Source organism: Poecilia formosa, unplaced genomic scaffold (genome assembly GCF_000485575.1).
Source record: "Poecilia formosa unplaced genomic scaffold, Poecilia_formosa-5.1.2 Scaffold817, whole genome shotgun sequence".
NCBI classification, from domain to species: domain Eukaryota; kingdom Metazoa; phylum Chordata; class Actinopteri; order Cyprinodontiformes; family Poeciliidae; genus Poecilia; species Poecilia formosa.
In genome coordinates, this window is record NW_006800756.1 from 58,120 (window position 1) to 77,096 (window position 18,977).

At 40.4% G+C, this 18,977-nt stretch overlaps 2 protein-coding genes across 2 annotated transcripts; both read left to right on the top strand.

The window, feature by feature from the left end:
- The first annotated feature begins 2,023 nt into the window (after nucleotides 1–2,023).
- On the top strand, nucleotides 2,024–6,294 carry LOC103131702 (serpin H1-like). Its single transcript, XM_007543399.2, has 5 exons — nucleotides 2,024–2,225; nucleotides 3,748–4,356; nucleotides 4,433–4,531; nucleotides 5,171–5,403; nucleotides 5,513–6,294. The coding sequence occupies exons 2-5, from the start codon at nucleotides 3,759–3,761 to the stop codon at nucleotides 5,813–5,815; spliced, it is 1,233 nt and encodes a 410-aa protein (XP_007543461.1). The 5' UTR covers nucleotides 2,024–2,225; nucleotides 3,748–3,758; the 3' UTR covers nucleotides 5,816–6,294.
- A 778-nt stretch (nucleotides 6,295–7,072) lies between these two features.
- Nucleotides 7,073–17,973, top strand: acer3 (alkaline ceramidase 3). Its single transcript, XM_016666847.1, has 11 exons — nucleotides 7,073–7,243; nucleotides 12,342–12,452; nucleotides 12,560–12,612; nucleotides 12,717–12,769; nucleotides 13,245–13,326; nucleotides 13,419–13,454; nucleotides 14,343–14,401; nucleotides 14,493–14,594; nucleotides 14,860–14,964; nucleotides 15,036–15,081; nucleotides 15,191–17,973. Exons 1-11 carry the CDS (start codon nucleotides 7,141–7,143, stop codon nucleotides 15,242–15,244), a joined length of 804 nt encoding a protein of 267 aa, XP_016522333.1. The 5' UTR covers nucleotides 7,073–7,140; the 3' UTR covers nucleotides 15,245–17,973.
- Nucleotides 17,974–18,977: the final 1,004 nt, after the last annotated feature.

Sequence of the window (18,977 nt, forward strand, 5' to 3'; positions counted from 1 at the left end):
CTTTTCCCTCCATCTCTCTCTCTGTCTCCTCCTCACTCCCTCCCTCCATCTCTCCCTCCCTCCATCTATCTACATCTATCTATCTGTTGATGGTGATGATGGAGGGAGTTCAGCCCTCTAGCGGTGGGTTGTCCTCCTCTGTCGTTGACACTTCGTCCACCTTGCCTGCTGGTGGTCAGAGGTCCCAGTGGGGCCGGTGCGTGGTAGTCTTGTCTCGGTCAGACTGCCCCTGGGCAGCTGTGGCTACTATTGACCTCCAATCCACAGCCGGTCGAGGCAGATGGCCGCCCGTCCTGAGCCTGGTTCTGCTGGAGGTTTCTTCCTGTTCACAGGGAGTTTTTCCTCCCCACTGTCGCCCAGCGCTTGCTCACGATGGGGGATTGCGTCGAAGAATTCATGCAATCAGCTGGTTTCGTTACATAAATAAACCGAGTTGGCTTGAAATGAGTTGTCTGTGTCTTCCTTTGTTCTGTGCTTTGTACACTGTGAGGGATGTGCAGTTCAATTCAAAGATACTTTATTTGTCCCAAAGGCAAAAATAAATGGTGTTGTGACTTAATATCATCTAAGTATCTTCAGTGGGTTGTTGTGGATGGGGCAGGAAGTCAGTCTTGAAAACTGATGAAGATGAAGAAGCCTCTGAATGAAGACGCTGTGTGACGTCTCAGATTATCTACTGATTACTGACAAAAGTATATTAAGCATGAATGAGCGTGAAGTTGTAATGGAGAAGACCCTGCATCATCATCATCATCATCATCATCATCATCATCATCATCATCATCCCCGCTGCTCTGGTCTAATGCTCCCTGCCTTTGCTCTTTCTGTTGTGTCAACAAAGATTTGATTTCTTTATCAAGCAACAGTGAGCACAACGTCTGCACAGAAAAGAAAGAGGATTGGGTTTATTTTTAGAATAACTAACTGGCAACAACATTACCATTCTTGTCAAATAGCTTAACTGGTTGGCAAGTTATAATGGCATCATTTAATCATCATTTAACGAACATTGTCTGCGTCCAACAGAATTACTGATAGGGGCAGTATTATGTCAAATTGACTTTTTTGAACTTCACCTAAATCTCTCATGCACATCAAGTATGTCTGGTTTTCGCATCCAAGCCAAAGTGAACAAAAATGGCTCCAGAGCTCGTAGTGACTAAATGTATTGGCAGCTTTGTGCCGGATATACATCCGCTGCTTCGGCTACTTCCTGCAGTACAATCCTCGTCCAAACAATGTGCAGCCCTCAGGAGGATGTGACATCGGAGGCGGGATTCCTTTACATTTAACTCAGGCTCCAGTTTCAGACAATAAGGATGCTGGTAAATCCTTTAGTTGGGAGAAAACACAGAGACTTCTACGTGGCTAAGAACAGTTGTACAAAATGCTAACTTGACTACTACGCCCTCCAAATTATAGGGTGTGAAGATAAATAATCTTTTAATAATTTGACAGTTAATAGTTTTAGTTTAGCACAGACTCACAAGGGCGTTAAAGTCAACATCAGCCTTTGATTCATATTTAAAGACGTCCTACGACTTCCTTAGTCCCAGATGACGACACAAATACGCAGCTACAGGAAGAGGAGGGGAAGGAAAATAAGGTTAAAACTAGAGAAAAGTGTCTTACAGAGGTATTATTGTCCCTTGAATGTGAAACTGTAATTTTACAATCACAAACATCAATGTAATTTTGGGGGGATTTTGGGGTGACATGAAATTGTACCAAATTGTGAAGGTCAATGAGAGATGTTTTGTTTTATTCTTTACTAATAATAATATCTAGTAATGTGACAAAGATTCAAAAGCATGAACACTGTTGCAAGGCGTCCTATGAGGCTGCACCAAATATGATTAAATAAAGCTAAAGTTGTGTCAGTGTAGAACATTTTTCACCAACTTTAAAAGCTACTTTTCTAAATGTATCAACTGAAGAACATATTTTGATTTCCACGCCGTAGCTCCGAACTTCAGATCCAGGCTTTAGGACCTGGGGGCGCGGGGTGTTTGGTTCTCCCACTGCTCTTTCTGGGTGGGACGGCCTAGAAACAGGAGCCTAGGGCAGAGATTTTTGTTCTCTCCCAGCACAGGAACTCCTTTTCTCCAACTTTTCTTCTCTTCCGTGAGATACTCTGACTTCATGCTCAGAAGGCCGGAGCTTGTGGACCTATGTGAACCCAACTAGACAGCAAACTTGCTGAATTATTCCAAAGGCCAAATAAGGTAAACACTGGGAGTATGGAGGAGGGAGGGAGTCTTGGAGAACAAATGTCCAGACATTTTAGTCTGTCTGTCTGCCTGTGCTCTGGTGTTAAAGTTTCTGTTGCACATGCACAGATGGTTTTTGAAACCTGTTGATGAGAGTGCATGTTGACGTCTGTAGGTCAGAATGAATGAGCGGGTGGGTGTAGTCATGTGAGATGGCTGCAGCTTTGGATCTGATGTTTCTTCTTCTTCAGTGGTTTTCTGTCTATAGACACAATAATGCTTACTTCTAACCTGTCTGGAGCCTTGTTATCCATTCAAACTATTTTTAAGCCCAGGAAGATGAACTGATAGTTCTACAGAGACAGTCGTGGTCCAACTTTACCTCTGATATGGAGATCTTGTGCTAGTCTAAGATAATGCATCACTGATTCATTTGCTATTTAAAGCAAGAGAGTTTAATCTTAAATTGTCGTGTGCAGGATTGCTTTTAGATCTCACAAAAGCTGCCAACAACAGTTGGTTAGAAAAATGTTGCCTCGCCAAAACAAAAACTTATCCAGGTGAAGCCAGACATCGCTTCATCTTTTTATTTTGGTTTCAAGGCTTAAACCAGCGTGTAGAAAGCAAGCAGCCTGTTGTCACGTAGCAGATCTATGCTCTCCTTCAGGCTATTGGACGCTTTCTGAAAGGGGACCAGAGCAAAAGTTTTGCAGCACGTGTGGCAGCACGCGGCCTCTTTTCCCACACAGCACGGAGCCAATCAGATTCAACCACATTCATTCCGCTGGAAGATGACATTTGAGACCTGAAATCTAGTGCAGAGCCCAGTTATGAGCATCTCAGATCACGTAGACCAGGGTTTTGGTTCAGATAGATCCAAAACTGTCTACGTGGCTGCACAACAATTTCACGTCTTTTCTGGGAAGTTTTCTATATGTAGGTCTGACTTCCAAAAGAATTTTGATGAATTTTGACAAAAAAGAAAGGTGAATATTTGTGTTTGTGGTGTATTTTTGTCAATTTTGTCAGTCCAAATTATACAAACACAAATACAAATACAAACACATAGTTTTTTTAAGTAGTTTGAGAAGTTATGAGGAATGACGTAGATTTTCTGCAATGTTTTAGAATAGTCGTCTGCCGATCGTTTAAGAAATGGCAGTTGAGGAAGTGAACAAAGCCGTTCAAGTATACCAAATATTGAATAAACACTAAACAGACCTGGGTCTGTTTCGGCTCAACACCTGGTTGGAGGATGGTTGTTTACAGTGCAGGCGATTTCTGGTAAGCTTCATAGCATGGAACCGCTGCATTAAATGTGTCACAGGCAAACATTAGTTATTGGATAACATTTAAAACCTCGTCAGAGTCCAAGAGCCCAGACCCTCTGTACCAAACCAGATAGTACAAGGGGATGGTCTTTATAAGTGTATTACAGCAGTTTGGTCAAATGTGGGAGTTTGTTCTTCTGTATGTAGAAGTTTGACACACAATAATAATAAAAAAAAACAAACAACTGACTTCATGTTCTTTCCAGGTTTTGTAACAATGTGGCTAACATTCCTGGTGTCCCTGGCCCTTCTGGCCCCGGCGATCTCAGCTGCCACGGCTACAACAGCAGATAAAGTCCTTAGCAACCATGCCACCATACTGGCTGACAACAGCGCCAATCTGGCTATCAGCCTCTACCAGAATGTGGCGAAGGAAAAAGGAGCAGAGAACATCCTCATCTCCCCCGTGGTAGTGGCCTCCTCCCTGGGTCTGGTGGCTCTCGGGGGAAAGGGTTCCACGGCTTCCCAAGTGAAGACCATCCTGAACGCAGCCAAGGTTCAGGATGAGCAGCTGCACTCTGGTTTGGCGGAGCTCCTCACCGAGGTGAGCGACCCAAAAGAGCGCAATGTCACCTGGAAGATTAGCAACCGCCTCTACGGACCGAGCTCCGTCACCTTTGCAGAGGATTTCGTGAAGAGCAGCAAAAAGCATTACAAATGTGATCATTCCAAGATCAACTTCAGAGATAAAAAGAGTGCCATTAACTCCATCAACAAGTGGGCGGCCAAGTCCACCGACGGCAAGCTGCCCGAGGTCACCAAAGACGTGGAAAACACTGATGGAGCAATGATCATCAATGCTATGTTTTTCAAACGTAAGTGTGTATCTCTGTGTGGAATTGAACTGTTTCATCTGAAGGAACTCTAAATAAGCCTGGCCTTTCCTCACAGCTCACTGGGATGAGCAGTTCCACCCCACAATGGTGGACAACCGAGGGTTCCTGGTGTCCAGAAGCTACACAGTGGCATTGCAGATGATGCACCGCACAGGTGGGTGAAAGAATCTCTGTTTTTTTTTTTTTGTTTTTGTTTTTTCTGGCAGGAAAAAAATCGACATAAGGAACTTTTGTGCTGTTCACACAACAAAAACTGTGGAAACAGAATTTCTGATAACTAACTGCTTAGGTTCATTCACAAATTACAGATATGACACAAAACTATTTTACTTAAAGGGATAGTGTTTTGTGTGTTTTTGTACATTTCATTAACTCCTATAAAATGTTTGTTGCATTTTCAGCCCAAACTGGCAAAAAAAAAAAAGTATTGGAAACGCTTTGACGCCATCTAGCGGTCAAAGTTATACTCATTTATTCAAAAAATTGCTAATTTGTACAGTAAATGTTGATAGAGGAGTAATGTTGTGATGACTTCCTGGAGGTGGAGTGTCAGAAAGAGCAGGGGTCTTAAAGAGAAAGAGACCCAATTTGAAGTCAAACATCTTTATGTCATATTTGATATATATAACATTTTTATAACAACTTAAGTTAACATAGTTATTGACTGGTCTATAAAAATGACACTATGTGCCTGGAAAACACGAAATAATGCCCCTTTAAGAGGTTCCTCAGTGTAAGAACAGTTGTGGGACCTTTATATGTGCCGCTGTTTTTTTTTCTTTCTTTTTTTTAGGTCTATTTGACTTCTATGATGACACAACCAATAAACTGTATCTTCTGAGCTTGCCTTTGGCTCATAAGAAGTCCACAGTGGTGTTCATCATGCCCTACCATATGGAGCCTCTGGACAGACTAGAGAAGATGCTTAGTAAAAAGCAACTGGACACATGGATGGGAAAAATGAAGCAGACAGCAGTGGCTGTTTCTCTGCCTAAAGTCAGCATGGAAGTTAGTCACAACCTGCAGGTAAAACACGCCACACTTCATGAGACTTGATTTGGAGAAAATTCATCACTCTGAGATTCTCACCCTTACAGTTTCATCACATTGAATCTTTCTGCTCTTTATTTTTTAGAAGCACCTTCAGGATCTGGGCCTCACCGAGGCTGTGGACAAATCCAAAGCTGATCTGTCCAACGTCTCTGGGAAAAAGGACCTCTATCTGTCCGGCGTACTCCATGCTGCGGCCTTGGAATGGGACACTCATGGAAATGAAATTGATACCAGCATCTTTGGCACAGAGAAACTCAAAACCCCAAAGCTGTTTTATGCTGACCACCCATTCGTTTTCTTCATCAAGGACAAGAAAACAAACTCGCTCCTGTTCATCGGCCGGATGGTCAGGCCCAAAGGAGAAAAAATGAGAGACGAGTTATAACTGAATCTGTATGTTCTGGATGTGTTTTGATGTTGTATAATTGTATTCCCCTGTTATAAAAGCCATTCCAAAACACTGAATATGGGAATTGTGTTAGGCATTTTTACAATTGAGTTTTCCAATTGACAATAAATTATTTCATATTTTACATTGTAGACTGAGAACTAAAAAATAAAGATAATGCTATTTGGATTATTGCGGTCAACTATGGGATATTTGTTATACTCTAATGTCTGAATGGGTTATTTTCAAGATGCAGCATTTCAGTGTTTGTCTTTGGCAAATTCTAAGATTTGAGATTTAAAGAAAAGAAAGCAACAAAGTCATATTTTTTCCAAAAGTGGTAGCTATATTTTTGTTTCTGTTCTTTGCACTGTTGCAGTCTGTTGTTATTTTTTTCATGCTTTCCTGATGCACTTGGGAACAGCTGATTCACCTAAATATTCTTCATTTTTAAAAGAATGCCTTTCATGTTTGAGGGGAAAAAAGTATGTGAGGCATTTCCTTCTTTTAAAATAAAGAATGTGAGAAAACATGTAGCTGTGTTTTTTTTATCATGTAATTGCTTCAACTCATGTGTAATTGTATGTCAGCAATCTCCCAATGTGAGGTTTATCCTAATAACACATGGGAAGCAGTAAATAATAACAATAATATTGGTGTTATGTTTTTCTCCTTGGAATTATTATTAATTTTTGTGCATATTAATGTTTCAGTGCATTCCGAAACACTCCCTAGCCTTTATCGCCACCTATCGACTTTATGGTTAAACTACATACAGGCACAGCTGTTCCAACGTCCTTTTCCCCTATTTTTATTTTAATCTGAGAGAAAGTAGTGTCTAGTAATGTTGCAGTTTTTACATTATTACATAAAAGCTTTATAACAGCATAAACTTTGAAACACCAAACCAAATCAGCAACGGTTGAGTGTGTTTCAAACTAGCCTTACACACGTCTAAATATTGCAAGTGTGGAAATAATACTTTAAAGTAAAACTGTGCTATTAACTGGTTACTTTTGGTGTGGTTTCCATTTTTGTGTTCATGCCTAGATTTTCACCATTACGGTTTTCAACTAGTACGTGTTGGAAAAAAAAAAAAAAAAAAAAAAAAAAACCTAAATGATTAAAAAATAAAATTTTCTCGCAAATATCCTGACTGTACACGCATGTTTTGATGTGTTGTAGTGGTCCAATTTATCTGTTTCTACCTGCCAAACCATCTCGAGCTCCCGAGTAGGAGGGCTCGCGCATTGCTCGCGCGCAGCTCGCGCTGTGATGGGACTACAAACCCGTTAGTGCCCTCCGCTTCCTCCTCTTCCATCATGGCTCCCTCGATAGACAGGCAAGGATACTGGGGGCGGCCGACCTCAACGCTGGACTGGTGCGAGGAGAATTATGTCGTCTCTTTCTACATCGCGGAGTTCTGTGAGTAAGACATTTCTGTCCCTTTTACCGAAAAGCCGCGTGTCCAAGGGTTCGTTTTTAAGAGACTTTTCGGCGGTAAGAGTCATACTGTACACGTACAGTCAGTCGCCCGTAATAACGTAAACACTGAGACTGGGCATGTACGGCTACTCAGCTGGAACAATTATCCAGTGTGTCTGAAATACCGCGTTCATTTCGGCTCTGTTTATATGCTAAATGTTAGCCTGTACGGCACCTGACCTGCCATAAAAACTGTCTGCTAACAAGGGCATGTTGTGAACCTGCTCTCTGACGAATAGTTTTACTAAAGATCGATTCGTGCAGTGCAGCGACAGCTGGGTAATGTAATCATTAGCAAAATCCTAAAACATTTACCTTACTCTTTGACACAGCAGCTGTGTTGCATTTCAACCAGAGGTGGATCTAGGCAGCTGGAGTCCTGGGCGAAACTGGCCATGTTGCCCTCCTACTCCCTCCATGCCCTGTTTTTTAAATGTGTATATACATATTTACTTTAACGTATTTAAAGTCTTATTGAATCTTATTTCTACAATTAGTCCTTGTTTGTAAATTGATATAAAAAATATCTCTCTGGCCATTTTATAAAAAAAAAAAAATCTTGGGACTCTTGATCTATAGCCCTGTATTTGCAGTTTCTGGGGATGTTTGTTGTTGAACTAATGCTAATAAATGTTTTAACCTCAGAGGTTTAAACTACTTGGTTTCGGCATTACGGGCTTCATAAAGTACTGGTTTAAAAAAAAGAGTGTACGGCATGTATTTCTAAGGTTTCATGTGTTTTGTACATATGTTTAAAAATGCTTTTAGTTTTTTTTTTTGTTGTTGGGGATTTTTCCATTTTGGCATTGCCTCTATTTTTAAACATGTATTGTGGCTTAACAGAAAATGTACTTTGTTTTTGCTATAAATATATCTTTGTAATAAGATATATAGGTAAAAGAGATACATAAAATAAAAAAAATATTACGACATTTGACTGCAGTCTATTGACGATTCGGTATCCACAGATTGATTTTTAAAAAAGGGCGCAGTTCCATCATTTTGCACTATGGTAACACTAATTGGTATCCTCCATTTCAGTAGGTTGCAGTAGCTAAGCTAAAGTTTGTTTATGAGCAGCAAAGACAAAGTATGGCAGGGTAAGCATGACCTCACCACAAATTAGCATTGGCTACTACAGCTCACAACAGAGCAGATAAATTTCATAAATTAAATTTCTCATGTGTTTGCTTGGTAATTCCTTGGGCTCGATGTCTAAACCTGCCTCTGGTTTTAAGTTAGTTGTTGATTCTTGGAGTGTGTGATTCTCAGTCACATCTTTAAAGCTGATAAAACATTCCTTCAGCTCTGTTTGAGTCTTCTTGTTTGGTCTAATGATAAAAACTGGTTCCTCGAGCGCCACTATCTAAGATGTAAACAGCGCTTCTATCAGACCATTTAGACAGCTGCCTTGTCAGCAGAGCGATGCAATGATATGGCAAAAGCTGCACTTTTACTCACACACGCCCAAACATCTCGGCAGCATTTAACATCACAGGGATCGTTTATTCAAATAGCACTTGTTGTCAATGCGTGTAATGCGTACGAGAATAAAGAAAGGGAAAATAATTAGTTAAAAATGTGCAGAGTTAATAGGTTTATCCCATTAACTCCTACATAAACCAAACTGGTTTATGTCTGCCTAAGGCAACAACTTTTTTCAACGGGAAGTCAGGCCAGCTGGGTCAGAGTTCAGACCTCCTTTGTAGCGACAATCAACAGAATATCGCTGACAGGTTTTCTAAACCTTCACACCTCCAACAACACACCTGCTGAATACCAACAGTTGAGGCTTTTGTTTGCATAAATAACACACGCACCGGCCCCGCAGAGGTGGTGGTTGTCAGCTGCAGGAGAATGGCTTGGCATTTAAACGACCCTTATTCAGGTTTCAGCGGCCGGAATGCGGCTTTGTTCCTGGAGCGGGGCCGGAACGCTCAGCCTACGTCCGAGGCGTCACTTTGGTGGATTATGTCTGTGACGGCGGAGCGGAGCATGGCCGTCGCGAGGGACGTCGCCGCGCACATGCCACTCATATATTTGCACTTGTCGTTGAAATGTTTAAACGGCGCACCCACAGTGACGCGCTGCAGCGTGCTTAGGGTTTGTTTGCGTTTGTTATCCATTGCCTGAGCGCATGCATGCATGCATGCATTTTAAAACGGCACATGCCTTGACTTTTGTGTTCAAATTCTGGGTCATGTTCTGATTGTTTCCTCTCATCGCACCACTTTTGTCATTTCTTAAATTTTTAGGATTGGTTATAAAGTTGAGCATGAAATGAAACAAACACTGCAGGACTTTTTTGTTTTGCTCCCACTTTTAGCAAATGACAATTTAAAGTAATTTTCCTAGTTTAATTTGAGGAAATGTTAATGCAATAAATAATGTCTTTTAGACGGAGTTATTTCAGTCTAATCAGGCTGGTTTATAAAAGCACAGCATGCACAATGAAAATAAGTGTGAATACTGTGTAAGACAAATTTCAATATATGGAGAATTAATTTGATTCATGCAGCGCTGTTACAAATTACTTATATTTTTGTATCACATTTAAATGTTTCAGATCTTTGAGCTAAATTTTGCATCAAAGATAACCTGAAAAAAACTAAAATGCACTTTTCAAATGATGATTTAAATTTTGAAGATGGATTGCTCCTCTCAGTGAATCATAATTTAATTGTAATTAAACATAAAAAAACAAAAAAAAACAAAATTAAGTTCCATTTCAAAAGCTACTCCCTGATTATTTCCACATCTTTACCATTCTCTTAACTGACGATGAAAAACAAACCGGATGATATCTCTCAGTCTGGAATTGGGTCTGCAAAGTTCTTTCAAAGACTTTGGGGTTTCCGTGAGAGGTAGTATCTACAAACAGGGAGAACAGGTGGAGGGGGCGCTAACGCTTCCTTAAGGTACCAAAATCACTGAGGGCTCATCTACGACTCAACCAGGAAGTCACAGAAAACCCAGAACAACACCCAAAGCAGGGCTTCCCAACCTCTTGTTCATATAGAATCTTTTCAGAAAATAATGGCCGCCTTGTTCCTGCACTTCTGCACAGGAATCAGATTTCAGCATTTAGCAGCTTATCCAGGCTTGCTCTAATTGCTACATTGAGCTGAATTCTACAACTTGCCTTTTTGCCATTATCCTTCTAGACGAGACTTAATTCCCTACTAAATCATGCTGCAAGCCTGAGCACATTTAGAGTAGTTTTCTAGCTTTTTATTTGTCTCCTAAATTAAATTCCGGGTGTGAAGGTTTAGGGGAATGTCCTGCCATCAGTTTTTGACCTTACGTTTATTATTGCAGGAGGATAATAACCCGAAGTACATCAGTACAAACAAACAAGGCTAGCATCACTCTGAGCTGTGGAAAGTCAGCAAAGTCAAAGTCTGGAATAAATCTGAATGTGTTGCTGTGGTGTTGTTTGTGTTTTCTAATCTTTTTAAAATGTTTGCATTTCTAAGGCTTTATAGTTGGTATTAATCTTCCAATCTTTCAATAACACATAATTATCAAGTGATATTTTCAAATTTCCTTGAAAACTTAAAAAAAAAATTTAACTCAAAAACACGACAAACTGCTGGATGAATGACTGCCCTAGCACACTATCACCGGGCTTAGCAAGTTTTCTGGGGGAAACCTTGAACATACATGACTCTGATTATTATCTAACTCACATTGCCTGTGGTTCTGATAATGTTACAGCAGAACAACAAGCAGGTACAACATGGATACCAAATCAGTCAAAGGTAATTCTTCAACAAGAAGTGTAAGCACTTCTCTGGATGTAATTCGAAGGACAGAAATCAATAGAGACCTTCCATATTGAGCTCTGTACCAGCCACATATGCTGCAGAATCAAACACACCCATCGTCCCACTGGACTGTGAAGCAAGTTCAACAGATGACGGTTCGTTATCTGACTGCTGTAAGCCTAATAAAAGCAATCCTCCTGAGTTGACCCAGGAAGGTGACTGCTTTGCCAACTCAGCAACTAGTTGTGTTCCCACTGAAAGGCAGGAGAGGCCCATTCAGGAGAGCCAAGAGGCTCAGAGCTGCCGAATTATTGCAGGAATCAGTGGATCCTGCAGGAAATTTGAACAGATAAACTTCGAAGCGGCTGATGCTTGATTGAGTCGGTGCTTATAATGCAGCATTCCTGTTTCACGCGGTGTTACAGAGCCATAAAAACATTATCTGTTTAGTCTTAGAAACAAGGACAAGGTTATGTTGGCTTAATGAGCCTCTGCTGCAGATAAACAGTTTGTTCTGCTTGATACGCCTGATTGTGCACCTGTGTTTTATTCAGGTCGTTGTTGGAGGTATGTCGTCATAAGTGAAATAACCTGCTGATTGAACAAGTACTTTTTCATCAATGTTAAGGAATTATTTACTCAAACTCCTAAGAAGTTTAACTTTTTCTCCTGGAAAAGCTACTTGAATGTTAGTTTTGTCTTATTTCAAGTGTACTGAGATATTTGCAGTAGAAACAAAACCAAAAATACTTGGTAACAGTTTGGTGTTAAGCTGTTTAGGGTTTGATATTTAGCCAGGCCACATGGATTTATAGTGTTGCAAAGGCACATTCAAAATCAACAGTTTGGCCATATTAGAAAATAAAACAGAGCTTGGATAAGGAGAAACTGCCATGTCATCTTTTATCTTAACTTCAACTTAAAAATAAACTTGTGAAGTTAAAAGAAGTGATAGAAAATGCAAATATTTGACCAGCTTCAGTCAAATTGGGAATCAACAAGTCAGACCTCAAAGAAAAAAGGAACTCTATATAGACCAGGAAAAGCCTGAACGTGATGGAAACTTAATTAGTAACCTTGGAAACTGGATTGAACTCAAGGTTACCTCAGCGACATCACATCCTGTTTTGTACTGCGGGCCCGTTTTAAACCGACAGGAAGACTTTAAACAAAGCAGGAGTAGAGTACCATTTAGAAGCAACAGCTCAACAATAGAAGGAGTTGCAGATGTTTCAATCTAAAGTCGGACTTGTTTTCTTCTGTTTGAACAGGGAACACTGTCAGCAACCTGATAATGATTCTTCCTCCCATATACGGAGCCGTCCAGACGTTCCGGGACGGCCTGGAGTTTCGTTATATCTGCTCGTTTCTTGGTCTTTCAGGTGAGGTGAAGGCCTCATAGCCGATACTCCTGCTGGTCGCGCCGCTCGTATGGCAGGATGTTAAAACGTCTTTCCGTTTCTCTCTGTGTGTATTTCGTGGGACGCAGCTGTAGGCGTCGGCTCCTGGTGCTTCCACATGACGCTGCTGTATGAGATGCAGGTGGGATACGCAGCCGTTTCATCCTCTCACACTCCACACATCCACAGACGAACTTTCTTGTTCTCAATAAAATGTATTTATGTTTTCTTTCTGCTGTTTTGCAGCTGCTGGACGAGTTGCCAATGATTTACAGTACATGTGTGTTTGTGTACTGTCTGTAAGTGGTTCAGATTTTTTTTTACTTATTTTGATGCATTTAAAGTCCTTTACCGATTAACTGGTTTTGAAAGCTGGTCTAAAATGCTCAGTAACATTTTATGTAAATGAATTGTTAGGGTTAGCAATAATTCTGCTACCGCTCCAGAAGGAAATGCATAATTTTTAGTGTTTTCCCTGATTGAATATATAGGAGTTTTTTCTAATTGTTTCCTTTGTTTTGCTGCTGCAGTAAAAAATGATTTCATTTAAGTTTTTTTTGTTTTTGTTTTTTTGCCAATTTGTCCACACCTGTATAATGTGACATAGACTGTAAGAAGACCTGTTGAATCCAATTTCAAGTGAATGCCTCACGGCTCCAGGGAACTATAATGTTCCAGCCGTGTGTGTACTTCATGAACCGCTTTTTTTCAACCTCACCTTTTAACGCAGCTTAAGCCGAAGCTAAACGACGGGGACGTATTTCTTTTGTTCAGATACGAGTGCTTCAAGCAAGAGAACAGCATCAGTGTGTTTCCTATCGTGTTGTTGATAATCTTCAGCGTCTCGGTCACGTTGGTGAGTGTCTGCAAGTGCTTTAAAAGTTGCTTACTGTAAACATAGTAGACAAAAACAGTCATATCCTCTCGTTCTTTGTGTATCTTGTTCAGGTGTACCTGCAGTGGAAGGAGCCAGTGTTTCACCAGGTAAGGCGTTTGTCTGCCCTTGTTTGCTAGCAGGGTGCAGTGTGCTGTAGGTCACCCTTAACTTATGTAAACAGTGGGCCCGCCCACACAGCAGGCGCACTCTGGATGGTAGATGCCGATTGGTAGGCAGTGTGTACACGGTTCAGTACATTTTTGGTATTCTTCTATCATAAGAACTGCTTTTTCATTTGTTTGATTTTCTTACGTTTAAGAACTTCAAAGAGTAGCTGCTATAGAACTGAGTGGAGATTTGGTTTGATTATTTTCAATAATATAGGTATAACCAGTCCCTGCATCAACTGCACAAAATACAAGAGTTTTATTTTTGATGTACCATCCAGAAACCGCTTGCTGCATCCTTGTTGGTTGTGCAGGAGGCTCCACCTCGGCTTTAAAAGATGCACGGTTGCAAAATTGTGCATCTGTTTGCAGCCATTTTCACGTGCGAGCTTAAAGATTGAGTTGGGCGGCGTAGGCCAGCAGCAGTTAATTTGGATTTAAACATTAATCTGGTTTTGCTGACCTTTGTAACACTTTTTAAATCTAATTTTTAAACTTTTTTTTTTCATATAAATAAAGAAGTAAACAAATTGCTTAGTTTCTCTGCCTTCCAGGCCAGGTGATGCACTTTCCTGAACTGGTGTTACTTACACCAGTTAGTCTGCAGGATATTTATTTACCCGGTAAGCAGAAGTGAAACTGCTGACACTTTTGCTTTTCCTTTCACGTGCAACATTTCTGTAAAACCTCACTTTCAGTAAGCCAAATGAAAACACATTAAAAAGACGTTTTTCTCTCCAGCAAAACTCCTCTTGGCCTAACTCTTTAAACTGTAGCAAGCATTTGCTCGTGGACTGTTTTAGATCTAAGTGCGGATCCTCTTTTCAGGTCATGTATGGTGCCCTGGTAGCTTGCCTGGTGATGCGTTCGGTCTTCATTGTTACATGGTAATTAACACCAGTCATGTGAAGAGAATAGTTCAGACGTATTCAATAAAGCGGCGTCCTGATGAAAGGCTGTGCGGCCCTGTGTTTTCAGGGTGTACCCGTGGCTCAGGGGCCTGTGTTACACCTCTTTAGGGATCTTTATGTTGGGCTTCCTGCTGTGGAACATCGACAACATTTTCTGTGACTCGTTAAGGTGAGAAGATTTAATGTTAAGAGTTTTAGAAATGCCATATTGACAGTAAAAAAGACAAGTGAAGTAGCACATATTTCATCTAAATGATCACTAAAAGAATAGTAATGTTTTTTTTATTTTTCTAATATTTAAAAATATCCAAGAAGTGTAGACATTTTTAAGATTATAAATTAAACTGACTAAAATCCTTTTGGACGTATTTGTTGATCAAAGCAGGAAATAAAATTGCCTGAAAGTAGTTCTTTTTTTTCTTTTCCTAACTCAGAACCAGTAGACAAGTGCTGCCCCCTGGTGTTGGAGTGGTGACACAGTTCCATGCCTGGTGGCACATTTTCACAGGTCTCGGCTCCTACCTGCACATTCTCCTCAGGTAAGATCCCTAGTCTGTGTCAACAAAGTGCTCGGTTATGACGACTTACGCTGCTGCCTGCATCCCTCCAGCTTGCAGATCAGATCCACCTACCTCAAGTATAGACCAAAAGTTAAGGTATGCCAGTGTCGTTACTTTTATGGGACAAGCTTTTAAAAGATTTTGAAATGTTTGTAGCTTGAATCTCTGGAGTCCTGACCTGTTGCTGGATGTTCCCTTCGTTCAGTTTCTGTGTGGCGTCTGGCCCACTTTGCACATTGAACCACAGAAGACGAGCTGAAGTGAGAAGACGAGGAGCAGCTTAAGGACGGTGACTGCCGAACCGGGCACTACTGGCAGAAACCCGCCTGTGTCTCCTGGCTACTGCTGGGAACTTGGCCCACAGGCAAGCAGCTGGTGTACCACAAGGCGCCAACTTAGGGACCATTTGGTTCTGAGCTGTGGAAAATGACTAAGTGAAGTATAGCACTGAATTATTTCAAGAAACTGAAGATTCTTTCCATTGATTATAATTTATTAGAGTAGTATGTTTAAGTTATTTTTAAGTGGGTAGTTTCTTTTTTTTCCTTTCCAATTTTTTTTTCCCAAACAGCCATTTTCAGTGAGTGAATGATGCAGCCCACTTCAGTGGCAATTACAGAAAGAATTATAAAAGTTTAATTGTAAAAAGAGTGGAGCAGCTGTAATTAATTCAGTCTTTGCTTATGACCAATCGGGTAAATAATAAAATATGAGCCAAAATATATTTATGGCCCCCTTCGAATGAGATATCATTGCATAGGCTTAGTTTCATAAGAAGCTAAATCAGTTTATTGTATAGTTTTTGAAAAGAAAATAATAAAACAAACTTAGAGTGGAAGTGAACATGTTTTAATCTAATAAGGAAAGCTTTTTTTATTATTTGCATTGCTGAAGGTTTAATTTTTACTTGAATTTTCCACAAAATGATGACATGCCATAACTGGAATTCAGACGCTCTTTTTTTTTTTAACCCTAATTAACTTTATTGCCAAAGTCGCACGTGTTGGCTTGTATTTAGTTGTCATCCAATGTGTGAAATGTATTACTGGTTTACCTGGCAATGTTTTATTGAAAGCTTGTAACACTGGATTGTAGCGTTCAGGCTCACAGTACAGAGCAAGGCTGGGTTATATATATATATATATATATATATATAATATAGAATTTTTGACTGTTAATGGTGCTGGAGTGAGAGGCATTTTTCCTTCAACTATTGCTGCACACTGGCAGTCAGCAGGCTGAAAAGAGCCTGCTGACTGCAAGTAAGAATAAACTCTATTCTTACTTGCTGAAAGGATGAATTGTACAATAAAACAATATAGCTACATACAGTTATGTATTAATTTGGGATGTCCTGATCAGGATGTTTGCTCCCAATACCAAACCAATCGTTTAATAACAACGATCAGCAGATTCTGACATGTCAAAATGTGCATAGTTTCATCATTTCTTAGTAGCACTTATTTTGTTTTGATACGTCTTGTTGATTATTTCCATCTGCTGACACAGACAGACAGGAAGCTGCTACAGCCTCTCTCTCTGTTTGTGAACGTTGATACAAACAGAAAACCCAGACCTGATGAACAGGTTCGTGGACACAAACTATATAGCTGCACATTACCTGCATCAAATATGTGTCATATGCATACCTGGAGGTGCAGCTGGCATGAAATCCTTCAGGAACTCCAAAAACGGTCATTTCTAACACTGCCATAATCAGGAATATGTAACATCTGGAATCAGATTGGGACATCCCTTGTAGGAAATGAATGAGGTTAACTTTCCATTAGCAATGAGATCAAGTTATGCATTTTACTCACTTTATATAAATGAACTCCCAAGTTTTCATACAGCCTAACATTGGCCCATGCTTAGTTACCACGGCAACACTTCTGAAGACGGTCGACCAAAATCAAAATCCAACTATTCAAACTGAACAAGATTTCACTTTTATCACAAGCCTGAGCAGCATTTATGAAAAGAGAGACAGGAAATCTCATCACAAGACTCAACACAAAACACTTTAACATCACTGACTGTGCTGCATTTTATTTCAAACAGTTATTTATTGCATTCTTCTCTGTTATTTATTGGTTTTTGTCATCACACAGCTCATCCAGATGAAACTTCACAGAGGACTATGAGTAGTTTGTGATTCAACCACTGGATGGCGCACTTTTCCAGCTCATTGCGGGAACATGTGGTCTAAAACCTTCCTACCGTAGAGCCGCGGGAATCTTTGCCTCTGTTTTCATGTCTTAGATTTTGTGTTTAATGAAGGGCTTTTAGTGTTTTTTTTTTGTTTTGTTACTGTGAAGCGGTGCAGACGCATTAGCATCAAAAACTGCAGAATGCTTGAAACAAGTGGATATCTGGAATATGCACATTTTAGCCACTAGAAGACGCGTTTGTGTAATCTGAGGCAGCACACGGCGCATCGCTTTGTTCTTCATGATACACACACACACAGTTGGGGGGTTTTTTCAGTGTACAAGCCCAGTGTTAAAAACATCCATAAGCACAATATATGAAACATAAGTATTAGCCTCCTCCAGGTGTCTTTGTGGATCTTTGCTCTGTGTTATCTCAAAGTCACTGCTCATCAGTAAGAACTGAGCAGATCTCAAAGAGGGTGCCTTATTGTTATCACTGCAGTGTAACCCAAGTTGCCTTGATATTTGTGATAAACCTCTCATTTCATCCATCGTATTCTGCCACGCGCCCTCCCCCCTCTGATTATTAGCTACCGACGCTTCAGAAGGACCAACATTCACGGCTTTAAATGTTAAGTCTGTGCCGGACTCTTTGGCCTCCCATCCAGGTCGCGTGTGGAGCTTCCACACTGTTCCGCGTACATCTTGCCTGTATAAAGGTGTCATCCTGTAACAGTTTCTGTGTTTATGGCCAGAACACCAAACTCTGCTAACAGTTTTGTTGTAATTTGATCAGTCTTTGTTGATGTCAAATAAAGAATATTGTGTCAAACTGTCTTGAAATCCTGTGACTCAAGTTTGTTGGGCACCTTGCAGGAGATAATGCAATGTTGGTTACCAAACGTTGGATTCTGGTAGTGATTTTACAGAGGGCAGCAAAAAACAGGAAGTATTTGCACAAACTGTTCAAAGCAAAAACACGTCCACTCAAAACGTTGCAGCTAAAGCAGGACTGAGGTGGCCTAAAGAGATCACAGTGCCTTGCTGTAACTGGGAAGTAGATGGAAAAATGATTCATGGTTTTCAGGGGTTTTCCAAATACAGAAATGATTAGTATGTATTCATCTGTCTTAGCCCATATTATATAGAATTGTATTTTGTTGACGTTTCTATCCAGATTGGATCGGAAGCATAAATGTGAACTTAAATCGCCACAGATTATCGGTTCAATATTGATGGGCCATTTTTACACACGTGCCTATAAATATGCTTTGAGCAAAACACATCCACCTGTTCGTCATGTCCCCTAAATGGCTTGAGGGTAACTTTAATCGGACTCCTTATGACGTTTTCTCTCAATAACTCTCTTGGCGACACTTTTCCATAAAAGCCAGATTGTGCACAAGTAGACTGCTGGCAGAATCACAAAAATCCCAATAAAATGATGTTTGCGTTTGAGACAGAATATAAACAAAGCGTAAGTGGCAGTAGCTGTTTCCATTACAAATGTGGTCAAATCTTTATCTGTAGTCTGATGTTGAAAAAACATAACTGCAATTGCTGTGTTTCCAATTAAATTGAAATTACGCGTGAAGAGGCTTGTTCACGCGATAAGTCAAGACAAAATCATGGTAGTGATGGATGTAAACAGTTATATTCGTAATTCACTCAGTACAGCATTCATCAGCTATCAGCCATCAGATTTTCACATTTTCCAGGCGCTGAAGCAACAAACCTCTTATATGTGGGAGCGTTTAGGGGAAATTGTAGTCAATGGAGCGTTTCGATAAAGGCGTTTTATCGAAAGACGTGTATTCTCCCCTCGCCCCCACCGAAATT